Here is a 22,717-nt window from a genome sequence, read left to right on the forward strand (position 1 = left end):
TGGGCGGGGCAGGGGGAATCTCTGCCCTTAGTTCTGTGCTGGGAACCTAGTGAGACAAAGAGCTTCCTGGCTGGCCCGTGTGTCCGGGAGCAGGGGTTGCGGCAGCTGCTTCCAGAGTTTCACTCCCTGAAGGGGGCGCTGGTCTCTCTTGGGTGTGGGAGAAGGGAGAGGTCAAGAGGACTGGAATGCTCACTTAGATCACCGACCAAAAGAAACCAGGAAGTAAGGAGAGATTATTACAATCTGTCCATAGCTCAGGATGTGAAAGGCAGTAGCCTGGGCTGGTTGGTTATTCATTAGCAAAAAGGAAAGAGCACGGGGTCAGGACTGGTCAAACTGCAAAGACAGGCGGACCTGAAGTAGGGAGAGAGCTCCTGGCAAAGGCAAGATGTGGAGTTAACATCTTCCTCTCCTTCACTTTTTCTTGGGACAAAAGGCAAGGTGACTGTTTTCTGTTCTCAGACGCTTGTCTACGTAGAGCCCTCTTACTTTGATTCTTGTTGTGGGATTCCTAAGCAGACAAGAAGAAAGGGCATCTTGCCACTGAGCAGCTGGCCAGCTGCCACTCGGTGCTGCTGTGGGACAGCAGCTACAAGCAGGCTGGCGGGTCTCTCCAGGAAGCCAGGTGTGCCTGCCCGACAGCCTGGGAACCGGTGCTGATTGCAGAGCTGCCCGAGGAGGAAGAGAAAGTGAATCTGCAGAGACAAAGGGAAGAGGGAGAGAAGCCCCTCTCCCCTCCTCTCCAAAGGGGAGGGCAGCATGGGCAACATCTGCCGGAGGCTCTGGGGGTACTTGAAGCCCTGTCTCCCCTGCTTCAACCAGGAGACAGACAAACAGGTGGCGCCTGAGAACATAGAGAGCCCCTGTCCCGCTGAGGCTCCCCGGCCGCAGGGCTCCTACTTTGTGGCCCTGTTTGACTACCAGGCTCGGACTGCAGAGGACCTGAGCTTCCATGCGGGAGACAAGCTCCAAGTCCTGGATGCTTCCCACGAGGGCTGGTGGTTCGCCAGGCACTTGGAGAAAAGGGGGGCCCTCTCGGGCCAGCAGCTGGAGGGCTATATTCCTTCTAACTATGTGGCCGAGGACAGGAGCCTGCAGGCAGAGCCGTGAGTAGTGCACACACACACTCTCATTCTCCTTTCTCTGAGGGTGGGCAGTGAATTTTCCTACCTGTCTGCAACTCTATCTTTTCCAAAGAGCTGCCTAGAAACTATGAGGAAGTCCCCGCAGGAACCTTCTAATTGAAACACACCTCCCACTTCTAAACGAGAGCGAACTGGGCAGGTTATTGTTGTTGAAATGACTTCTAGTTCAGTGTGTATACCCACAGGCACTGGGTGTGTCTTCGTCAACATCAAAACATGCCTTTAATACCCTACTTTTTCCTTAGCTGTAAAATAAGTCAGGCCCCACTTTAACAACAGAACTGCACTTCTTTTGCAGGTATATTGTAGATCTTCCTTCCTTAAGCCAAATTTTGAAATCTAAAGTCCCCCCCCACGCCAATCTCTCAACATTTAAAGCATTACCTCTAGTCCCAAGTTGAATCGTAATCCTTTTCATTCTGATAGACACAGATAAGTCTAACTGACATAAAGTATCATTTAGAAGATGCTGCTAGTTTTTCACCACATTTTCATGACTAGACATTTTTCTTCGAGTCCTGGATAGGAAGTTATGCTGTGTAAATTATGATATCTTTTGGTATTTCTTATGATTAAAAACCTGCCAGCTACACATATTCAGTAAGTTTTAACCAGAAAATAATGACAAGATTTCCCCAGAGGAGGAGGTAAAGATTTTATTCTTATATTTGAATAAATGTTTTGAATTATGGTGGACCCAAAGAGGAAAATTTCATGAATTATTTCACTTATCCATCCATCAGCCTGGCTATCTATTCATTCATGCAAGTGCTAGGCACAGTAGTGGCATGTGAGTAGGAGAAGGGGAAAGTTATGGTAGTGGTGGTTGAAGATGAAGTAGATAGAACATGGTCTTGACAATGGAAACTTGGGGTATGGTGGGTTAAGAAGCAAGTGGGGTCTGTCATTGGTCCTAACCTCATTTCTGCCTGTTTCCAGTGAAACCCAAGACTGGAATGTCTGTCAGGACTCATTTTATAGAATGGATCCTTAGTAGAGAAGACCTTGGGATTCACTCATTTTCTCATGTTTTTCCCTATGCGAGCTGCAGTGTCCCTCACTGGCCCAGGGGAGAAAATGGTAGGGAAGACCCATGAGTGTTGTTGCTGTTTTCCAAACTCAAATACAAAAGTGTGTTTGGCAATTTTTGAAATTCTTTGCAACACTAAGAGCCTATAAATTTTGAGAAGGGTTTTTATTTTAGGCTCAATAGAGTTGAATTGAAATAGAGACTTTTGCCCTGGCTGGTATGGCTCAGTTGGTTGGAGCATCATCCTGTGAACCAAGAGGTGGCGGGCTGGATTCCAGGTCAGGGCACATACCAGGTTTCAGTTCAATTCCCAGTTGGGCACATGCAGGAGGCAACCAATCTATGTTTCTCTCTCTTCCTCTCTGAAATCAATTTGAAAAAAAATAGACACTTTTGAAGAGTAGAATTGATCAGTTCTCAAATGAGAAAATTACCCGCGTGAATATTTATATGATAATCTATAGGGGATATTATTTATTGAGTGCTTACTTACATGTATTTATATTTCATTACTATGATTTCTGTGGTATTATGTATGTTTTATCCTTATTGTAAGATAGGCCATTAGAATAAACACTAGAATATTAATACTAGTGCCTTGAACCCATAATCTACTACATGTAAATCTGTTCAATTCATTTAACTGCTTAGAGCCTCTGTTTCCTCATCTGTAAGGTCTCTGGAGTCGCCCAGACCTCTGGATTACCTGATGCTTCATGTGTAGTGGTTCAGCCACACTCATACTTGACATACTTCAAGAAAGTGTGTGGAAGACAAGCAATTAAACAATGACAGTGTTCTAAGGTTCAAGCACAGTGTCTTTACTTATTTAGATTCTCCGTAATAAACTGAACAAAAACCAACTCAAACATGGCTACTTTTTGATTCCCAGGGACTATCTATAGCCAAGAATACTTTTTCCCTCTGCACATAAGTCCTGATCCTTCCTCTTGGAATTAGTTCTCAGCAGTGTTCCCACGTGCCATTACTGTCCCAGGTCTTCATGGCGGGCTTCCCTTCGAATCTTCACATCCAGTGGAATAAAAACTTGCTGCTGCTGCTGTGCCTCCTGGCCAGAATGGGCCACTGTTTCCTGCCGGGTCCAGCCCCGGGGGTCCAGGGGTTCCTAAAGGTGTGGACGGAGTTGCGAAGAATGTTTTACACGGAGACAGCGTTCAGAACCCTCTAGCTCTCTTTAGTCTCCGTGGATCTTCCTGTGCCTGGCTGAGGCCACAGAGAAAGATCCCAAGGCAAACTGAGCCTTTATTTTAGTCAGAGGTAAACAGGTAGTGGTTACCAAAGTTACAGTGTTCTTGTGAGTTTCACTTGTTTTTGTTCTTGTTGCACTTTTCTCAGCCCATTAGCTTCCCAGGTAAGATCTAGGGAGCATCATAAGGTCAAGCCTAATTATGCTTAAGAGGACTGTGCCCTCTAAGCTGGGACTTGTTTGTGACTTTGCCAACAGGTCAGTCCGAGGTTTAATCCTATATCGGCTCCCCACAGTTTCCTTCCAAGTGCACATTGTGGCCTTCGCCTGTGAGCCCGGGTTCCTAATGAGGATCTTGCCACCAAAAGGCTAACCTGCTTCATGACTTTTAGTGCAGGTAGCTGTAGGCTCTAGAATACCACTTCACTACAAGCAGAAGTGATTTTATCTTAACAGTCTTCTGAGTGAGGGTGACCAAGTGGCCCACACAGCAACTCAATACCTGGAAATTATACAAAAACGACTTCCTTTAATATCTTTCTTCACTGAGTTTTTCAAACATTTTCTTCATTTGCTTTTCTTATGAATACTGTTTTTGTTTCAATGAATTTATTTAAATGTTTGCTTTGTCTCTAGAGATATATCCTGGTGTTACTTTTTGATGAATAAAAGTCAAGCATCTCATCAAACTGATATTGTCAAAGTAGACACAATGTTCTATATGATAAAGCAGGACTAATTTTTGTTAAGCAACTATTATGTCCTGTTCACTAGGTCTTGATGCTCCTAAAGGGGGAAAAACACACACACACACACCACAAGATTTGCCTCTATTAAGTCTGTCTGGTTAACTCAGAAAATTCCCTTTGGATTTCCTAACTGCTAGTATCACAGTGAGAATCTATATGGTAAATAAAAGTCAGAGCAATCTTTGAGTTTTTCTGGTGGATCTCAACTAGGTTCAAACATTAGCAGTATAGAGTTCTGATTGAAATACAATGCTGGTTGCCCATTATGAATCTGGCTTTGTCGTGACTTAGCTGTGTGACTTTGAGCAAATTATTTGACCCTCTGCCTCAGTTTCTTATCTGTAAAATAGGAATAAAAAGAACACCTTTTTTCATAGGATCATTATGTGACGTAAATGAGATTATTTGCGCCGAAAGTGTGCACTGTAGAGAAACTGACACCTAGTGAGGCCTTAATAATGTTATTTATGATTAGTTGGGCAGCTTCTCCTGCATTTGTCTACATGGACCGTATGCCTCCACTCTAGCCTCAGCTCACATGCTGAGCATCTTTCAGTGTTTCTTCCACCCTTCCCCTCACCTGTGATCTTGGGTGGCTATTCTCAGGCCTGCAAACCTCTCCCTCCTCTTCTTTTTCTGACCAGCTCTCCTATATCCTTTAGGTCTCACCTTGTTTGTTCCTCACTCCCTGCAGCCTTTCCTGACATTCTAGACTACATTAGGTGCTCCTGCTTAGAGCCTTTAACCTCCTTTGTCATTATTGCTTATTTATTCTCTGCATAACTATAAGCTCAGGATGTGATAGGTGGGAAGGGCAGCCATTCATTGCCTTGGACCCCAGAGTTTAGTGTGGTGCCTATGCATAATCAGCACTCATCAGTGATGGTTGGGTAAGTAAATGAGTGATTGCTTATCTACAAATCTCAGGTATTTTAAAGAACAGCTGACAGAGCCATCTCTTTCCTTCAACTGTTCCTCCCTGAGTTGCTTTTTTGCCTACCAAGAAAATCAACTGAGTTTCCTCATTAAAGGCATATGCTTTTTGCATTCTTTTCTCAATGAATTGTTCATGCCTTAACTTTTGGTTAGACTCATAGTCATAATAGTATAATTTCCAGGCTCCCAGAAATTAGTGGCTCTAATCTACCCCTGGAGAAAATACTTAGGGGTCACAGACACATGGGAATATTCTTTGTAATGTAGAATGAACATGGGGCCAGGAATAGATTGTGAATCTCATTGAAGTGGTATCTAAACATATTATACATATTAAACAATACTGTGGTTATATTTAGAGTGAAGGAATTACTGGTGAAAGATTTTAAATGGACAGAAAACCCAAACCCAACTTACAAATTTAATGTTATTGGTCAGACTTGTAAGTTCTGTTTTTGTGCTCAACATGCATAATTTCAAATTATTATGCAAATAAGATAATTTTCAATGTGCATATGTTGAAAGTTTGACTATTTTACTCAATACTGCATGAATAGATTTTTCACTTGTACAGTCTAAAACATTACCAAACAAAATAATTTTATGCTCTTTTTTACTAGTTTTCTTACTAATTAGCTGCTTATTTTTTTTGGTAGCATCTTCTGACTCCCATTTTCAATGGGCATTCTTAGCCCTGGAAGGATTGGGCCAGTTTTTCTGGGGAAGGTAGTTATGCAGATTAATAGCAACTTGAATGACCTGCTTACAGCTATTTTCCTGAAGCCTGCAAATTTAGTATTAGTTTATGTAGGTATTTCTCTGAAGATTAATGTAACAGAAGAATTTTGCTAAAACGCATAGATGCAAATGTAGAACACGTGACCTATATTTCCCACCTTCTTGCTTATTTGGCTTATTTCAAATGCTATAATAAACTATCTCTTGTGTAAGATCTTTTCGTCATGATGCCATTTTTTCTGCAAACTTCTTCAGTTAGATTTTCTCATATTTAAAATGGAATTAACTTAGTTTTAGAATCTTTAATATTTTTATTTCTTATTTTTATTCATGTGGCATATTTTATACTACATTTAAATTCAAACTAGGTTTCTGAGTTAGATATTTTAAAAATCAATACTGTTCCTTTTTTAAGGGTAAAAGGAGAATGCAATTCAAGAAGTACTATTACTGCCCTGCCGGTGTGGTTCAGTAGTTGAGCATGGAGCCATGAACCAGAAGGTCATGGTTCTATTCCCGGTCAGGTCACATGTCCGGATTGGAGGCTTGATCCCCAGTAGGGGGTATCCGGAAGGCAGTCAATCAATGATACTATTTCATTATTGATATTTCTAATCTCTCCTCCCTTTCTCTGAAATCAATAAAAACATATTTAAAAAGAAAGTACTATTATTAAGAATGTTTGCAATTTAAGAAATGTTATTAGTAAGAACTTTTGAACTTTATATTAGCTATCTAATTTGAAAGGCATTTAGAACCTTATATCAAAATAAATATTTCCATTAGCTCAAATGTTGCCTATCACATTGTTGCTGTGTGCTGGATGATTCAGAAGAATCCCATATGGCTCCCATGAAAGGCCAATATTGTTGATAAACTTGAAGTTACTCTAATGCTATTCTGATTCTTCTGTTACTTTTTGCCATTTTTGAATGTTAACTCTTAAGACATACCAAGATTCCCATTACAGGAGGAACATAATCCTATAAGCCTGTGATGCTTGCAAAGTCACTGCCAGGAAGTGATCTTTGGAGGATGCCTGTGTCATTTTTGTGAAGTAAGATTCAGACCACTGTCTCCAAAATCTTTTTGCATTTCCAGTCATTGAAGAAGGTAGAGTCTATGAGATTCCTGTATTCATTCAATACACTTTTTGCATATATTTACTTTATTAAAGGCACTGATTTTTTGTATAGTGGGAGATACCAAAATGAAAAAGACAGTGTGTCTTCTTTAGAGAATTTTACAACCTCTGGAGTTAAGACTGATACCAAAAAATGTATGTCTCTGTCCTTCAGCCACAGACCACCAGGACCCACTGTAGTGGTTTATTATTCATTGCAGGGAGCATGCACTATGGACAACAGCGGAGCATCTCAGTAAGAGTGTGTTAGAAAGGATGCACTATAGCATTTGGGGGTATGATTTTGAGGAGGGTTTAAAGAAGCAAGACTTTGCTGTAGACTGGTTGCTGTCAGGAAGTGGCAATTAATATAAGATTGGATATCTGAGTTTGAGATTAAAGCTATAATTGGTAAAGAAACAGCAGTTATTTGTATTAACCAAGATAAGTGAATGTTTAGGCACTTTTGTGGTTGGATAATGTCCATGTTTTTATGGGTGCTCGGACTGGATTAAGAATGGTCTGATCTTGTCTTTTGATCTGTCATGGTCACAAAGGGTCCTGTGTGATGTTGCTGTTTTGTGAGATTGTTTATGTTCAACAGGGAACAGCAAGGCCTAGCCATAAGTGCCAGGCCAAATCATGAATGTTAGGGGCACTTTTCTCTTTTTCTGGCTAGCAGACGTCAGATGCTGATGAGTGCTGTAAGAGTAGCACAAAGTGTCTGTCATGATGCATGTAGTTAAAAAATTGGTTAATGGATGAATGAAAAAACAAATACATGGATAAATGTGTGCTAAGATAGGAGAGATCAGTTCTGGTTTAGGGAAATCACACCTTTTTTTTTTTAGGGTTCAGCTCACATGACCCTCTTCCAAGAAGCTTTTTCTAAACTTCATAATTCATTCTCATGGTTTTGTGTTTCTTGTAAGTAGAGCCGTTAGTTAATAATGACTGATGTTTACTGAGGGCTTACCATTGGACTACTCACCACACAAATAAGTCCACTTGTATTACCTTATGCTAGTATATTACAGCCTTATGAAGAAGATACCTTTATTATCTGCATTTATCGATGAGGAGACTCCAGCTAGGGTATTTTAAGTAATCGGCTCAAGGCTACACAGCTAATAAATCATGGGACTGACAGTTTGTTTCCAGCCTGCCTCTAGAGCTTGTACTTTTATCATATAATGGCTACTTGTAAGATTTCTATCTTTCACATGAGACTGTGAAGTTTCCTGTATCATGTCTGGAAAACTAAGACAGTGTTTCTGCTCCAGAGAATTTATAATCTCAGGAGGTAAGACCACCAGTTTCCTCCTGAAATTGTCAATTCCCTGTAGTGAAAACACTGTTTTATTCAGTTTTACTAAGTGCTTTTTAATTGGACAGTTCAGTACAAGCTGTTGAATATGGAGGGTGGGAAGTAAAAGTATGTTCAGGGTTTGGTAAATTGCATCGTTAGTTGAAGTATTCATGGAGAGAGCAGTAAAAAATAAATCTGGAAAAAGAGGTGGGGACGAGTATTTGGCAAAGACCATGTGTACTAGGTTGAAGAGTCTGGATTTTGTCTGATAGGAATTACATGGAAAGCAGATCTTTGAAAAGACTGTGATGATGTGGGAATGAATTGGGGAAGTGAGAAGCCAGGCAGGAGTATGGAAGTTCCAAAGGTGCTCGGCATGAGGTTATAAGGGTTTAATTTTGGCCTGTTAAAAAAAGCAAGAATAAAGAAGATCAGGGATTGGAACAATCTCATGAATGAAAATCAGGAAGACTTAGGGAAAGGAAAATAATTAACTTTTTAAAGTACCTTTGATTTGCTAAGCATACAGAAATATATACATGAGCTAAATTAATTTTTATAATAGCCCGGCGAGGCAAGTTTTCATATTACTATTTTAAGGGTGAATAATTGAAACTCAAATGTAAATAAATCCAAGAGTATTTTTATCTGTTAAATAGATGCAGGAAAAGAAAAAGAGAGAGGATTTAAAAAATATGTGACTTGAGACATGGTGAAATATTAAAAGGAATATACATTTCATAAAGTAACTTTTATTGGGGCTTATGGTTGAATAGAAAGACAATACATTCATTTTTCAGAATGTTGAATTACTAGTACTTCATCTCAAAGAAAATGTCCAGGAGAAATTTAGAGATATAAAAAGTGGGGCAAAGAGACAAGTCTATTTTATAAAGGTGGATTTTGGAAGGCATTTACACAGAGGTGTTTATAGATGTTACAGGAATATAAGAACCCCAGAGTATTGTAGACGTCAGAGGACTATAAAAATCATAAAGTGAGAGACAAGAAACAGGAGAAGGGACCAAAGATCAACTCTTTAAAATGCCCATAGTTTAGGTAAGTGGTTTGTGTAGATTGTTCAGACCTCCTTTCATCCATACTCTTTGGTACTCTCCTCTCACACAAACTGTCAGTTTTTCCAAGTGATTTACTTTGGCTAATGGAACAATATTAAATGTGACAAAAACAGAGATTGAAAATCGCTCGCATGTTGGGGCTACCTGTCTAATTGCTCTTAAAGTTACACAACTAGCATGAAAAAACCCAAGCAGATCTGGAGGATAAGAGGCCTTGGAAGGAGAGGCCCTATTTGTCTCAGCTGACTCACCAGCTGACCAGAATCATGGTCGAGCCTAGCTAAGATTAGCAGAGCCCATCCCAATTTGCTTGCCTTTAGATTCATGAATTAACAAAGTAGTTGTTACGAAGCAAAACCTAATTAATGTAGGGAAGACAAAGAGACACTGAAGAAACAATGAAGAAGAATTCATAAAAGTAGAAAAAAACAAAGAACATCGTTTTCAAAAGAAGAAGATAGAATGTTGAGAAAGAGGTTTTAGGTCAAATGCCAGAGAAAGGTCAGAGGATGAGGAAGAGGGAAAGACCATTAGATTTACTGGAAGATTACTGGTGACACTAAAAAGCAGTGTCATAAAGTAATTATGGAGGATGGCATGCAGTGAAGAGATGGAGTTGTAATGGAGGACTTTATATTCTGTTCTGGGGCTGCACTGGGAGTTTTAGGCTAGGTTGAGCCACAGAAAGAGTGTTGTATGATAGGGCGCTACACATAGAACATGGGTCCGTCCCTGAATGAGTGTGAGGTCCAAAGGACTAGGTTTGTTTGGTTGGGTTTACAGAAGGTTTTATCCTCTCTAGGACAGAATTGGGTAGCTTCCAACCTCCTCTGGTGGGTTTGGATATTTGGTATTTGGAGGTTGGGGCAGAGTGAGAATAGGTTGAGGGTTCACCTTTAGCACAGTTTGGCCTCCCCAAAATTGTTAGAAAAATAAATGTTTTTTGCTTGGGTGCTATTCTCCCAAGTTTGGGGGTCATTCATGTGGAAAGATCAAGTTAAGTTCCAGGTATTAAAGTAGAAGCAGCAAATATATGTACCTTTTAAAGAAGTTTGTCTGCAAAGGAGAGAAACTTACTTAGAAATATGGAATCGCTTTGAAAGGTGCTAAAAATACTCAATACTTAATTATATACATGGCATTTACATTTTTAATACTTTTTTCCATGGTATAGTAATCGTACTGTTTTCAAAACAAAAAGAATGCACGCAGGTCCACTTATTCCATTAATGTTTTATACATAAAGCAATACATGGTCCTCTTTGGATTTCCCTAGAAGATAGATGGAGAGTGGGGTAGGTAAGCCCAAATTGCCTTCTATTGTATACTATGGTTATAGGATATTTCTTTGTTTAGTTTCAGGCTATTACAATACAGTGAATACAGTGCTGCTGTTTCAGATAAAAAGAATACAAAATGGACTCAATATCTTGTATCTGTGTATGCAATTGTTGATAAGAAAACAGGCAGATGCAGGTGTTGATGCTGAATCAGCTGGAACTCTCTGCTATCTCTTATCTAAAGCCTAAATTAAGGAAGCATATAAAAATAGAAAGTCATGCTATTTATTTAGTAGGTTCTGGTAAAATGGTAGAAAGCAAAATAGTTACATGATCATTAGTGGAGATAAAAATCCCAACAGATGATTTTACACTTACAATAATTTTTGTGTGTAATGAACCTCCGGATAGCTTTTAAAGCATAATTACCTATTTTCTAAAAATTTTAATATTGCACAATATTCTAGTTTGTCAATGGCTTATTTTAACTTTATTTTTTAAATAAATGTTTGATAAATACAAAAATATCTGCAACTTTAAGATAAGTTTTAAAGCATGATGATCAAGGAATCTATATATATAAAATATGCAAAATGTCCCCTTGGGAGTTCGACCAAGAGACTGGGAGTTCAATTGCTTACTATGACATGTACTGACCACCAGGAGGTGGCGCAAAATGAAGGAAGGCCCTGGCAGGCAGCCAGCAGCTGGGGAAAGAAGGCCCCGGCTAGCAGCCAGAAGGCCCTGATCGGCCCTGATTGCCAGCCAGACCTAGGGACCCTACCTGTGCATGAATTTCATGCACTGGACCTCTAGTATCCATATAACCAGCTAGCCCACGACTTAAAGCATTATCAATAATGGGCTTATAAGTTTCTCCCTTGCCCCATTCCCAGTTTAAAACCTTTTACCTAGAAAATATTGGTAGAAACTCAATTTCTAATAGCAAAAAACTGGAATCAATCCAAATAAGAGAGGGAATAAATTGTGTTTCATTTATTTATGAAATATTATACAATGGTGAAAATGATTGAGATGCATGCAACAGCATTGATAAATTTGGAAGCATAATATTGAGTGAAAAGAAAATTTTAAGAGATTGCATATTGACTCTATTTTATAACATCTACAAATAAAAAAAGCCAAATAATACATTGTTTGAGCATGCATGCTAGTAAAGTGTGAAATAAAGTATGGGAATTATAATACTCATTTGAGCGTTATAGATTCTATACTTCTGTAGACTATTTAAAGATATGATTAGAAGTCACTTATGTCATGAAAAATAAAGGATAGCAAATCTGTTGGCCAAAAGGTCAAATATAGATATTATGATTGGACATATGTAGTTCATGACTCTACCTTCCTCACCTAGGTGTGTTTACTGAATTATCCTTTACTATTATCCTCTTAACATAAGTAAGAACGACATAAAAAGATGCATCTTTGGCAATACCTGTTGTCATTACCCACTATGACTTGCATTGCCCTTCCCCACATACCAATGACAAGGATCCACCTGTAGAGCATGGACTTCTAGTGGCTCCGGAGATAGGCCCGAGACAGTTCATGAGCCCTCTGGAATCGTCCATACTATCTGTGTGATGTATATTTGTGCATTTCTTTAGGGTAAGGGATTATAATATTCTAAAAGAATCATATAAAAAATGTGTAAGAACCCGGGTTATAAAATTAGCATAGGCAAAGTTTGTTTGTTTCCCTTGAAAAATGAATTCACTTCCTTATAGTAGTTAACAAGAATTTATTACATAACCCTTTTTTGTTTGTTTGTTTTTTCATTCTTAGTTACCAGGAAGCTCAGAGTCCACAATAACCATGTATGACCTTCTCTGGCTTATTTTCTTCCTTTTTTTTTTTTTAATTCTCCTTTTTTATTCTTGTACTATAGAACATATATTAATTTAAAAATGTTTTTACTGACTTAGAGAAGGGAGAGAGATATAAAAACACTGATAAGAGAGAAACATCGATTAGCAACCTCCCATATGCCCTCCCACCAGGTATTGAGCCCACAACCTGGGCATGTGCCCTGACAAGGAATTGAACTGGTGACCTCTTGGTGCATGGGTTGATGCTCAACCACTGAGCCACACCAGGCAGGCAAACATATATTAAGTTTTATGGAGGTCTGTTATTATAACCTACTTTAATATATACACAATAATTATCAGCTCATATATATTTTATGCTTTAGAAATTTAAATTATAAAGAAAAATGTTTATATGTTTATATTTAATTTATGTACTAATTAAAAATCACTTTTGAAAATTATCTTTCTGAGCTTGGTTGAGAGACTTAATTGTAAGCCAAACATGAAAAGTTGAATACAATTAATGACTATTGGCCAAGCACCTACCTAGCTACTGCTCCCTTACCTTGCCCCAGTTTGCTTTCCTATCTCTAACAGTGGTTGGAACTCTTTCCCTTGTCTCTTATCTTGTTCATTTTATTTCTTTTCAGTTTCAACCAGGCATACGTTTTTTATCTGCTGGAGAATTCGACACAACCTCCTCCCCTTTCTCCTTGTTTCTGGGATTGTAGTCAGTGTGTGTGTATCTGCGTAAGGTTCCTTCTAGTTATCTCTTGATCTGCAGAGTGAAGCAGTGAAGTGCCCTTAGTAGGGGCTCAACCCTGTGTGAGACTCATGTGCATTAGAGGAGAAACATACAAGGAGACTGAGAAAAAAATAGACACAAAAGGATGGAGGAGACACAATGGTTGAAAATGAACCAACAGAAGATCCCATAAGAAAAAAAAAAAAAAGCGAATGTTTAAGGAAAACAAAGTGAGTGTGTGAGAAGGTAGAGAAATTAAGAAAAGGGATTGATTAGTTGACAGATAATAGTGTGGCTTGGTTTCTAGTTGCCGGAAGACTAGGTAAAGATACTATGCTAAGAATGGACATTGATTAGAAAAATGTGGACATGTAGGGAAGTGCATGATTCTAGGCCTCGATGATTGCAACTTAAAAAAATATCCCTGGAGCTTTTGCATTTGTGTTACATAAGGATTTATACCATGGAGGCTAGAACCAGATGCAACTTTTCAATTCAAGCTTCACTGTTGGGTTCATAGTGAAGAGAATAAAGTGGTAATTTAGTCATTTTCTTCCCTTTTTTTTACCTTCTTTCTACCATCCAAATGATATATTACACTTATTATCACTCACAATGTAAAAGGAAAACAACCCTCCAAATATTCATACCTACTGTACGGAGCGAAGCCAGGTAAGTCACTTCAGGGACCTAAAAATGAGTTGACCTCCTATATTGTGGGCACATTGGCTAAAAGCAACGCAATAGTGATACCAGAAGTCTTTTACATTTGCTACTGGAAATTGGATGTATAGGCAAAGGTGGTCTGTAGGGGATTAGAGGAAGTTAATAGCCTTGCTTGTGACTTAGCATGTGTCACAGAAAAAGTAATGACATATCTGGGTGTGTCTGACATTCTCCATTAGGGAAAACCTGAGGATTTGTTATTCCCTGATTTAATAATCAAAGAAATACCATGTTAATAATAATAAAAACAAAGTTTATTCTGTTAGCATGTTCACATGTAGAATATGAAATTGCTTTTTGAGGAATTAAAAGAATAAATAACTGAACATAGTGTTAGGGTCGCCAAAGGAGGTACACACGGGGTCAAAAGCGGTAAAGAATGATGAATTTATTAGGTCATCTGGAAACCAGATGGGCTGAGTCCCCAAATGGCGCCAGCCCCCAGGGCCGGGGAGTCGGAGATTTTAAAGGACTCTAGGAGGGATTTTTGGCTGGCACTGTCTGGGCCATTCCGGATCCTCGGCAAGTCCGAGAAGAAAGTTACTGGTCGGTTGCAAAATGATCTAAAGGTCAGTTTCCAAGAGGAGAGAGTATCGATTTGATTATTTGATCAGACCTAACATATATCAAGGCAGGTTTACACAAGCTTCTGTATAGTTATGTTGTTGACTATTCCTAGGACAGAGCTCACCTTATCTGTACATTTACATTGGCAGTTAAGTATGATATTTATCCTGCAAACCTATATCATTTATTTAATGGGAAAATACTATATTGTTTTTCTTTTTAAAGGAATATTTTCAGTTTATGTGACTTTGAAAGTCACTTAACAGAAGCCAGTCTTCCAATGCAAAGGAAGAACATCTCTCCCAGGAATCTTTGTTCAACACTTCTGGGAAGATAACATACTTCAAACAACATTTTTAACCTTCTAATTGCATTGTTGCAACTGACGAGATCATTGAACACCCTGAGTGATTTAGTTTTGGACACGGAGTATTACGAGAAAAATAAACCAGCTTGTTTTTTAAACCTATGCTTTTGTCCATTTGACCTATTTAGCAACTTTTGGTTGCTTTAATTTTGTGCCATCATAGAAGAAATAGGAATATAAGTAATGAATGGTTTAGTTTGAGCCAGCAGAAGTAAGTCAGTATATTTGCTAAGGGCAATCCAAAGTAACTGGCAAAGTTCACTGCATTCCTGGGCTTACTTTATCTACTGGATCTCCGCCTGCTGAAAGAGAGGAGCAAATTATCCCAGTGGAAAGAGGCTTTGTCCAAGCAAAGAAGGAAACTTTGTCATTTCTCCTTAGATTGCCGATCTGTTTTCAGAAACAAGGTATTTGGTGAGACAAACTTAACTAAAAAAGAGCTGACAGGTGGCCGGCCTGTTCCCTTTCTGTCCAGATACTTTCCTTAGAATGGAAAACCGAAATGAAATCCTGTTTAATGGGACTTAGAGGTAATGGTCATTGAGAAAGAGAACCAGATGAAGGGAAAGGAATAGATGGAACGAGGACAAGATGGAGGAAGAAAAATGACAGGAATAAGAGAGGAGAAGGCAGTCCTTCCATTTCTCCTACAAAGGACAGTCACAACTGTCAGTCACTGTGAATGTTCTTCTCTACTGTAAACAGAAACCATAGACACAGACATTCACCTGCTTACTCTTTATTCTTGAGTAGTTGTTGCAACATAAAAACTCTGTACCTGTTAGCTTAGCCACCGATATTGGGGGGAAAATAGTAAAGTGGAGAATTAGGACAACATTTCATAATAACTCTATTAGGAGATCAATGAGCTGGAAAGTTTGATTTTAAGTACTACTACATGGATTATATGACAGTTTTCTTAGCTTCATCCTTTTTTTGACTCAGGCATATATTAGCAGTTTATAACCTTGAAAGATACTTTTCAATCAATGTTATTAAGTAGAAGGTTTCTGAAAATATGTTTTTGATGGATGGGTAGGGATGAGTAGTGGTTGTGGTCATGTTGGGAAAGAATTAGCACGTTTAAAATGTTCAGCTGAAATTAAGTATATGGAGAATGATTTCTTATAAAAATTCTTGACCTCTTTTAAGTCCACATTATGATGTAAACTCTACTTACAAATAATTAAATTATTTTTCAGAACTATTTTTCAGCCATACATCAGAAAACAAATAAAATATACATTTTTTTGGTAAAATTTTTTTTATTGATTTCAAAGAGAAGGGAGAGGGAGAGAGAGGTAGAAACACCAATGATGAGAGAGAATTACTAATCAGCTGCCTCCTGCACACCCCCATAGGGGATCAAGCCCACAACCTGGGTATGTGCCCTGACAGGAATTGAACCATGACCTCCTGATTTATAGGTCGATGCTCAACCACTGAGCCACACAGGCTGGGCTAAAATAGACATTCTTAAAAACAACCCTACTCTTCCCCCAACACATTAATCTCTTTTCCTGTACAGCAAACCTTTGAAAACATTGCCGATATTCAGGGTTCTGTCTTTTTCTCCTCTCTTTTTGTTATTATTTTTTCACTATGGAAAATCTCTAACCTTTACAAAAGCATAGAAAACAGTACCCTCGTGTACTGTCATTCAGCTTTAACAATTAATTACTAGCACTCAGTAATCTCATTTCATCCTCATTCTCCTTCTTCTTATCCCTACCCTCACTCTACCACTGGGTTATTTGGAAGTAAATCCTAGAAATCATATAATTTGATCTGTACATTCTTCTATAGGTGTCTTTAAAAGACATGAAGTATCAACAAATAATTATAACGATCACTCCTAAAAAATAAAATAACCTTGATAATATCAAATATCCAGTCAGTGTGAAACTTCCCATAGTCTTATAAACCTTTTTTAATGCTTTGTTTGTTGGAATCTAACTTTTTTGTGTGTGGATTTACTTTGTGGTTTGTTTGTGAATGCAAATAAAATCCCTATATTACAATGGTTGATTTATCTCTTGATCTTTTTTAACATGGATCTCCCCTTCATATTTACTTCCTTTGCCTGTAGAGTTTTCCACAGTCTGGATTTGCTGACTGATTTTCTCTTGAACCCACTGCTATTAGACTGTTTACTCTTACCATTCTGGGAAGCAGCTCTTATCAAAGGTCACCAAGGAAACTCCACATTACAAAATCCATTGGTCAGTTCTTAGTCCTCATTTTAGTGATCTTATCAACACTATTTAACACACTAGATAAGTCCACCATCCTTCATATACTTCCTTGAATTGATCTCCAGGAGAGTCATTCACCTGTTTTCCTCCTACAGCACTGACCCGGATATTTTTTTGCTCTTTCCTTCTCTTCTCCTTGACCATTAAATACCAGAGTGTCTAGTCCTCAACCTGGCCCCTCTTTTCTATCTGCTCTCACTTTCTTGGTCATCTCATCAACTTGAGATATGTATGTTCATATATATGTACTTATCTATTTGATATTACTATATCCAAATGGAAGTTTCCAAATTCCAGACATTTCCAATACTTCTAAAATTGAGTTCCAGCATCAGTAGGTTGGATGTCTCCCCCTGCACTGAAAGGTTGCCAGTTTGGTTCCTTCCTGGTCAGGGCACATGAATGAATTGCGGGCTAGATCCTTGGTAGGAATGTGCAGGAAGCAGCAATCAATGCTTCTCTCTCACATCCATATTTTTCTTTCTCCCCCCCTCTCTAAAAATCCCACAAAGTCTTCCCCCAAGTTCTGTGTGAATGCCTTCAGCTGCTCACTCCAAATATCTTGGAATCACCCTGCCTCTGATTTTTCTCTCATACCTTACTTTTAGTCGATCATTTTGCCTCCATCTTCAACATATGTGCACAATTCAACCATCTCTCACCAGCCCCTTCCACCATCTGGTCTTACCCATCTTGATCTTTCAATCTGGCTTAGTGTGATAGTTTCCTAACCAGTCTCTCTGATTTGACTGATTGTTGCCATAAATATAGTCTATGCTCAACCCAGCAGGCAGAGTGACTTTTGAAATACAAAAACATTAAAATTACTTCTCTGCTCAAAATTCTCCATCAGCTTCCTCTCCCAGAGTTAACTCCCAAGTCTCCTCACCAGGATCCCTGCTCTCCACCATTACCTCGCTGACTTTATTCTTCATTTTTCTCTCTTTGGCTTCTTCTACTTATGCCACAAAACTTTTCTTTTTGGGGGAGGAGTGTAGGTGTAGCTAAAAATGATTTTGTAAAATTTTGTGTAGAACCTGGAATTTGAATTATTATTTGTCAATAGACGTGTAAGAAATAGGGAGGAAATGACTTGCTCTAATAGAACTAAAAAGCTGAAGAACTTTGAGATAAAATACCTGTTCTGCCCTGAACCATTGATCTCTACAAGGTGTGTCCAAATACCCCTAAATTGTTTGTTTTGATATTAAAGAGGAAATGTTTTTCTTGGCTCATGTATACATATGTACATTAGTTTATCCTAAGACTATTGGAGAACATAGCCACTTTCAGGTTTATTGATGGTGTGGAAAAGACTATTACTTTCACTTAGACTTTGGAATTGAAGAGTAGCCTTTTAATTAGCTTGTGCTGAAGTTTTATCTGTGTTTGCCATTTCAAACTGATTCTCATTCTTAAGTGGCAACCTATGTTCCATTGTACAGTTTTGAGAACACAGTCTTCCGTGTTCAAGAATGCTGAGTGCAAGAAGGGAAAATCTGGGAGTTGAACAAAATAGTCTCTTGCACTTCTACTAAAGCCAAGAAAAGGATGTGTTATTAACACTAGATTGCCCAAGGAAGTCATTTTGACTGCTTTTTAATTTCAATTAGAAAAACAATTATGTATATAAGGACACAATGTCTTAGAATTTTGTGACTTTTTGTACAACATATAAATGCGTTTATTAATAATTGTAGTTACCTCCCCCCTCCTTCATTTCTGTTATATATATATGTGTTATACCTATATTGCCCAAAAGCAGTCATTTTGACTGCTTGGGAAATTTTAAATAATCAAATGACTCTTATTATTGAATTGAGTAAATTTTTTATATGACCAGTTCGGCTCTGTATTGAAATAACAGTTTTCATTTTTTTTCGATTACCGTCACATGATAACATACAAGTACCTGATAAATTGTCGATACTTGATAAGTTGTAGTTGCTCAATAAGCTAAACTAGTACTTGTTATTCGAATCTTTATGCAGTGATACTTGTTCTAATAAGTTGTTTATTTTATTTCTTTTGCGCCCTAAATTCATGAAAGAAATGTCGAATAGAAGTGAGTTATTGGAAAAGCTAAGGAACATAAATGAAGAGTGCTCCGATATTATTCTTTCACAATGCAGTCATTTTGACTGCTTTTGGGAAATATAGGTATATACTAAGTTTCAGTCTTTCTAGTGTTAATAAACAGGTATCTATATTTCAGTCCTAGGCACTTCAAAACCCTTTTAAACAATAATTTTTCTTAATGAATTCAATGCAATATGTGTACATATAAAAATAAAACTAAATACACAAAAACAATTTGAGTCAATTCTATGTTATCATCATATAAAATTATTCTCTGTGTCTCAAATATATTTCTCCCTCCATTAAGACATTAAACACAGACATGAAATATAAATGAATATGTGTTTGCTGTAATGTTACCTGACATTTTAGTTGTAATGAAGAGGACTTCTAATATTAACCAACATTAATTAAAAATGTAAAGTGCTTTAAACATGAAGTGGAATAACAATATGGAGTAGAATAGGCACATTCATTAATACATCTCATGCTTATTAAAGATTTCTTTCTGAATGCTGCATTATTAAGCAAGTTTATAATGCCTATTACATGACTGTTGAGTTTTATGCTATACTTGTTCTGTAGATATTACTCCTTTCTTGGGTATTGTGGTGTTGGCAATAGGTTTCATGGTCTATGTCAACAACGTTGAGGAGGTACCACCTCTGGGTGCGAGGTGGATTGAAGGTGTGGTTCAGAGAAGCAAAGCTGCCTACTGTTTTTGATTTTGGCTATGTTAGTATTTGATTTTTTTTCAAAATGGACATGGTTTACTTTTTTCTGATTATGAAAACTAATAAATGCACATGACAAAATGTTTTAGACAACACTGAAAATGTGAAGAAAAATTTCCTCTCATCTGAACATCTAGAGGCAGTAACTGTCCACATTTTTATGTATATCTTTAAAAAAAATTCTTCTCTTATTCCATATGTTCTCTCGCTCTACCCCTTGCTCCTCTTTCTTTCTCTGTCTCTCTCTATATGAATTGCCTACATATTATGTAGGAATTATGTATATCATGTGGGAATTATTTATATATGTACATGTGTGTTTGTATAGGTTTTTATTAAAGAAAAGTGAAATCTTTATGCTGTATATTCTATGTGAACCTTCACCCTTCACCACAATGCTGCACCAGGACTTAATGTTATTTTTCCTTTCCACCTTTGCATTTCTATTAAGTGAAAAATAATATCATCATACTAGTTTACATTTGTAAACATTAGTAGAATTGAACATTTTTAGTTTACTAATTGGTCATTTAAATGTTTTCTTTTTGTAAACTGACATTCAAGTTTTGCTCCTTTTTTTCCTTGGATCTTTTCTTATTCATATATAAGAGAACATTATAAAGAAAGTAAGTCTTTTTCTCTCATATATGTTGCAAATACTCTTTTTCAATTTGTAACTTGCCTTTTGGTGTTGACTATGGCATTTTTTGAAATATAAAGTTTATAATGTTTACATAATATTAACTATTATTAAAAGTCTATAACTTTATGAATTTTACTGTGTTGATTTTCTCAGAAACATATTTATTTTCTTCCATGCGCTCAACACTGTGGGTAAATCTGAGGAATAAGACATAGACCATAGAATTCATTAAGGGATTTAAAAAAATTCTGTCTCTCCCAAGATTCTTTTTATTCTCACTCCATAAGGAAGAAAAATGTATTTTGGGAGTTTCTCCATTATTTTATCTCATATGCCAATTTAGTTATAATTTTAGAATCATAGTGAAGCTCTCTTAGAATGGAGTAATGATAAGTCATTATCTGCAAATCTGGAAAGAATGGAAAGATTGGTAGATTTTAGAGGGTTCAATTTACTACTTTGTTAGACTGACATCTTTTGCTAAATAGTCTATCAGAAGTCGCAGTGAACATATTTCAGGAATTTATATCTGAGATTTTGAGACTTTTTTTTCATATGAATGATCATGACATTTCTTAGAATGAATTTTATTCCTAATCCATTGTGTCAGAATTTGTACATAACTGATTAAAGATAATCATGATGTACTTTTGTGACAGTTTCATCTTCCCAGGTCAAATAGAAAGAAAGCTAACTGAATCTACTACTAGTTGATCTTAATGTTATTTTGATGATTAAAATGGAGATCACATGATTATATGGATCTCTATGGACCCTCATTCTGATTGGCTTAGATGTTCATAGATCTACTGAGTAGATTCCTTCCTTCTCCAAGTTGGGCTGATGTGGAGATTGGAATAGAAATTAAAAGCATTATTCTGAATGTGCTTTTCTTGTTTCTTTGATTTTAAATTAAGGTTCCAATTTAAGTCCACTTGCTACAAATCCCCTCAACTACTATGGCTGGATGTGATTTTTCACATTTGTGAAATTCTCTTAAGTATTTTTGATACTTAATCATATGTTGTCTTGTGTTGACATTTTGAATATTATTTAAAATATTTCCCAAGTGATACACATACACAACAGATACACAAACATACAAATGTCTTTTTAGTTTTCATATGCATATTTTTCTGTATAAAAGTAATCAGTCTACATATTTTTTTACTTCTATTCATTTTATGATACTATATAGTCTTTACATTAGTTTTCTAGTTTCTATAACAGTCTTATCAGTAATTGCTTTATAACTTATTTAACTCTTCTCTTAATAGTTAGCATTTAGGTTTCTCCGCCTCCTTTATTTTTATAGTGTTTTGAATAGCATAGCAATGAATATATTTCTACATAAAGATTTTTACATATTTTGTGTGATTTCTTTAGGATAGATTCCCAGAATCTGAATTGCTAAGCCAAAGGTAATGAACAGTTTTAAGGCTCTTAATGCTTACTGTCAAATTTCTTTCAAAAGAACTCCACTGATACCATATAGAATCATATTCTCTCAAAGCCACTGTCATTTCTGAATATCATCATTTTTCTAACAGGAAATGACAATTTTTTAAAACTTTCTATACTAACAAATTTGAACTTTTGCATATATACTTTTACTAATTATATTTTCCTCTAATGAATTTTTAATTTTTTGACCTTTCAAAAATTAGATCTTATTTTCCCCCTTAACATTGTGTATGGGATCTGTCAAAATAAAACCTTCATTCAGTGTATAAGCTTGTTAGGGCTGCTGTAACAAAGTACCGCGAACAGAAATGTATTGTCTCACAGTTTTCGAGGCTGGAAGTCTGAAATCAGACTTCCTTCTGAGAGTTATGCGGGATAATCCATCTTTTATGTCTCCTAGATTCTGGTGATTTTATGGCAATCTTTGGTTTGGCTTGTAGGTATATTGCCTGGATCTCTGCCATCATGTTCACATGACATTCTTCCTATATGTGTGTCTGAATCTACAGATTTCTGATTTTTATAAGGACATTAGTCATTTTTGATTAGGGGTCCATCCTACTCCAGTGTGATCTCTTAACTAATTATATCTGAAATGAACTTATTGCAAATAAGGTCACATTCTTGAGATGCAGGCAGTTAGGAATTCAACATACGAATTTTAGGGGGACATAATTCAACTCATAATATTCAGTAATTCACTTATCAA

The 22,717-nt window shown here is 37.1% G+C and overlaps 1 protein-coding gene across 1 annotated transcript in view; it reads left to right on the top strand.

The window, feature by feature from the left end:
• The first annotated feature begins 228 nt into the window (after positions 1–228).
• Positions 229–22,717, top strand: part of FRK (fyn related Src family tyrosine kinase) — a 92,049-nt gene continuing 69,560 nt past the window's right edge. The window contains exon 1 of the mRNA XM_059700632.1: positions 229–1,106. Coding sequence (XP_059556615.1) covers positions 760–1,106 — 347 coding nt within the window. The 5' untranslated portion in view covers positions 229–759. The remainder of the gene's footprint in view (positions 1,107–22,717) is intronic.

This window comes from Myotis daubentonii, chromosome 6 (assembly GCF_963259705.1).
Source record: "Myotis daubentonii chromosome 6, mMyoDau2.1, whole genome shotgun sequence".
Lineage (NCBI taxonomy): Eukaryota > Metazoa > Chordata > Mammalia > Chiroptera > Vespertilionidae > Myotis > Myotis daubentonii.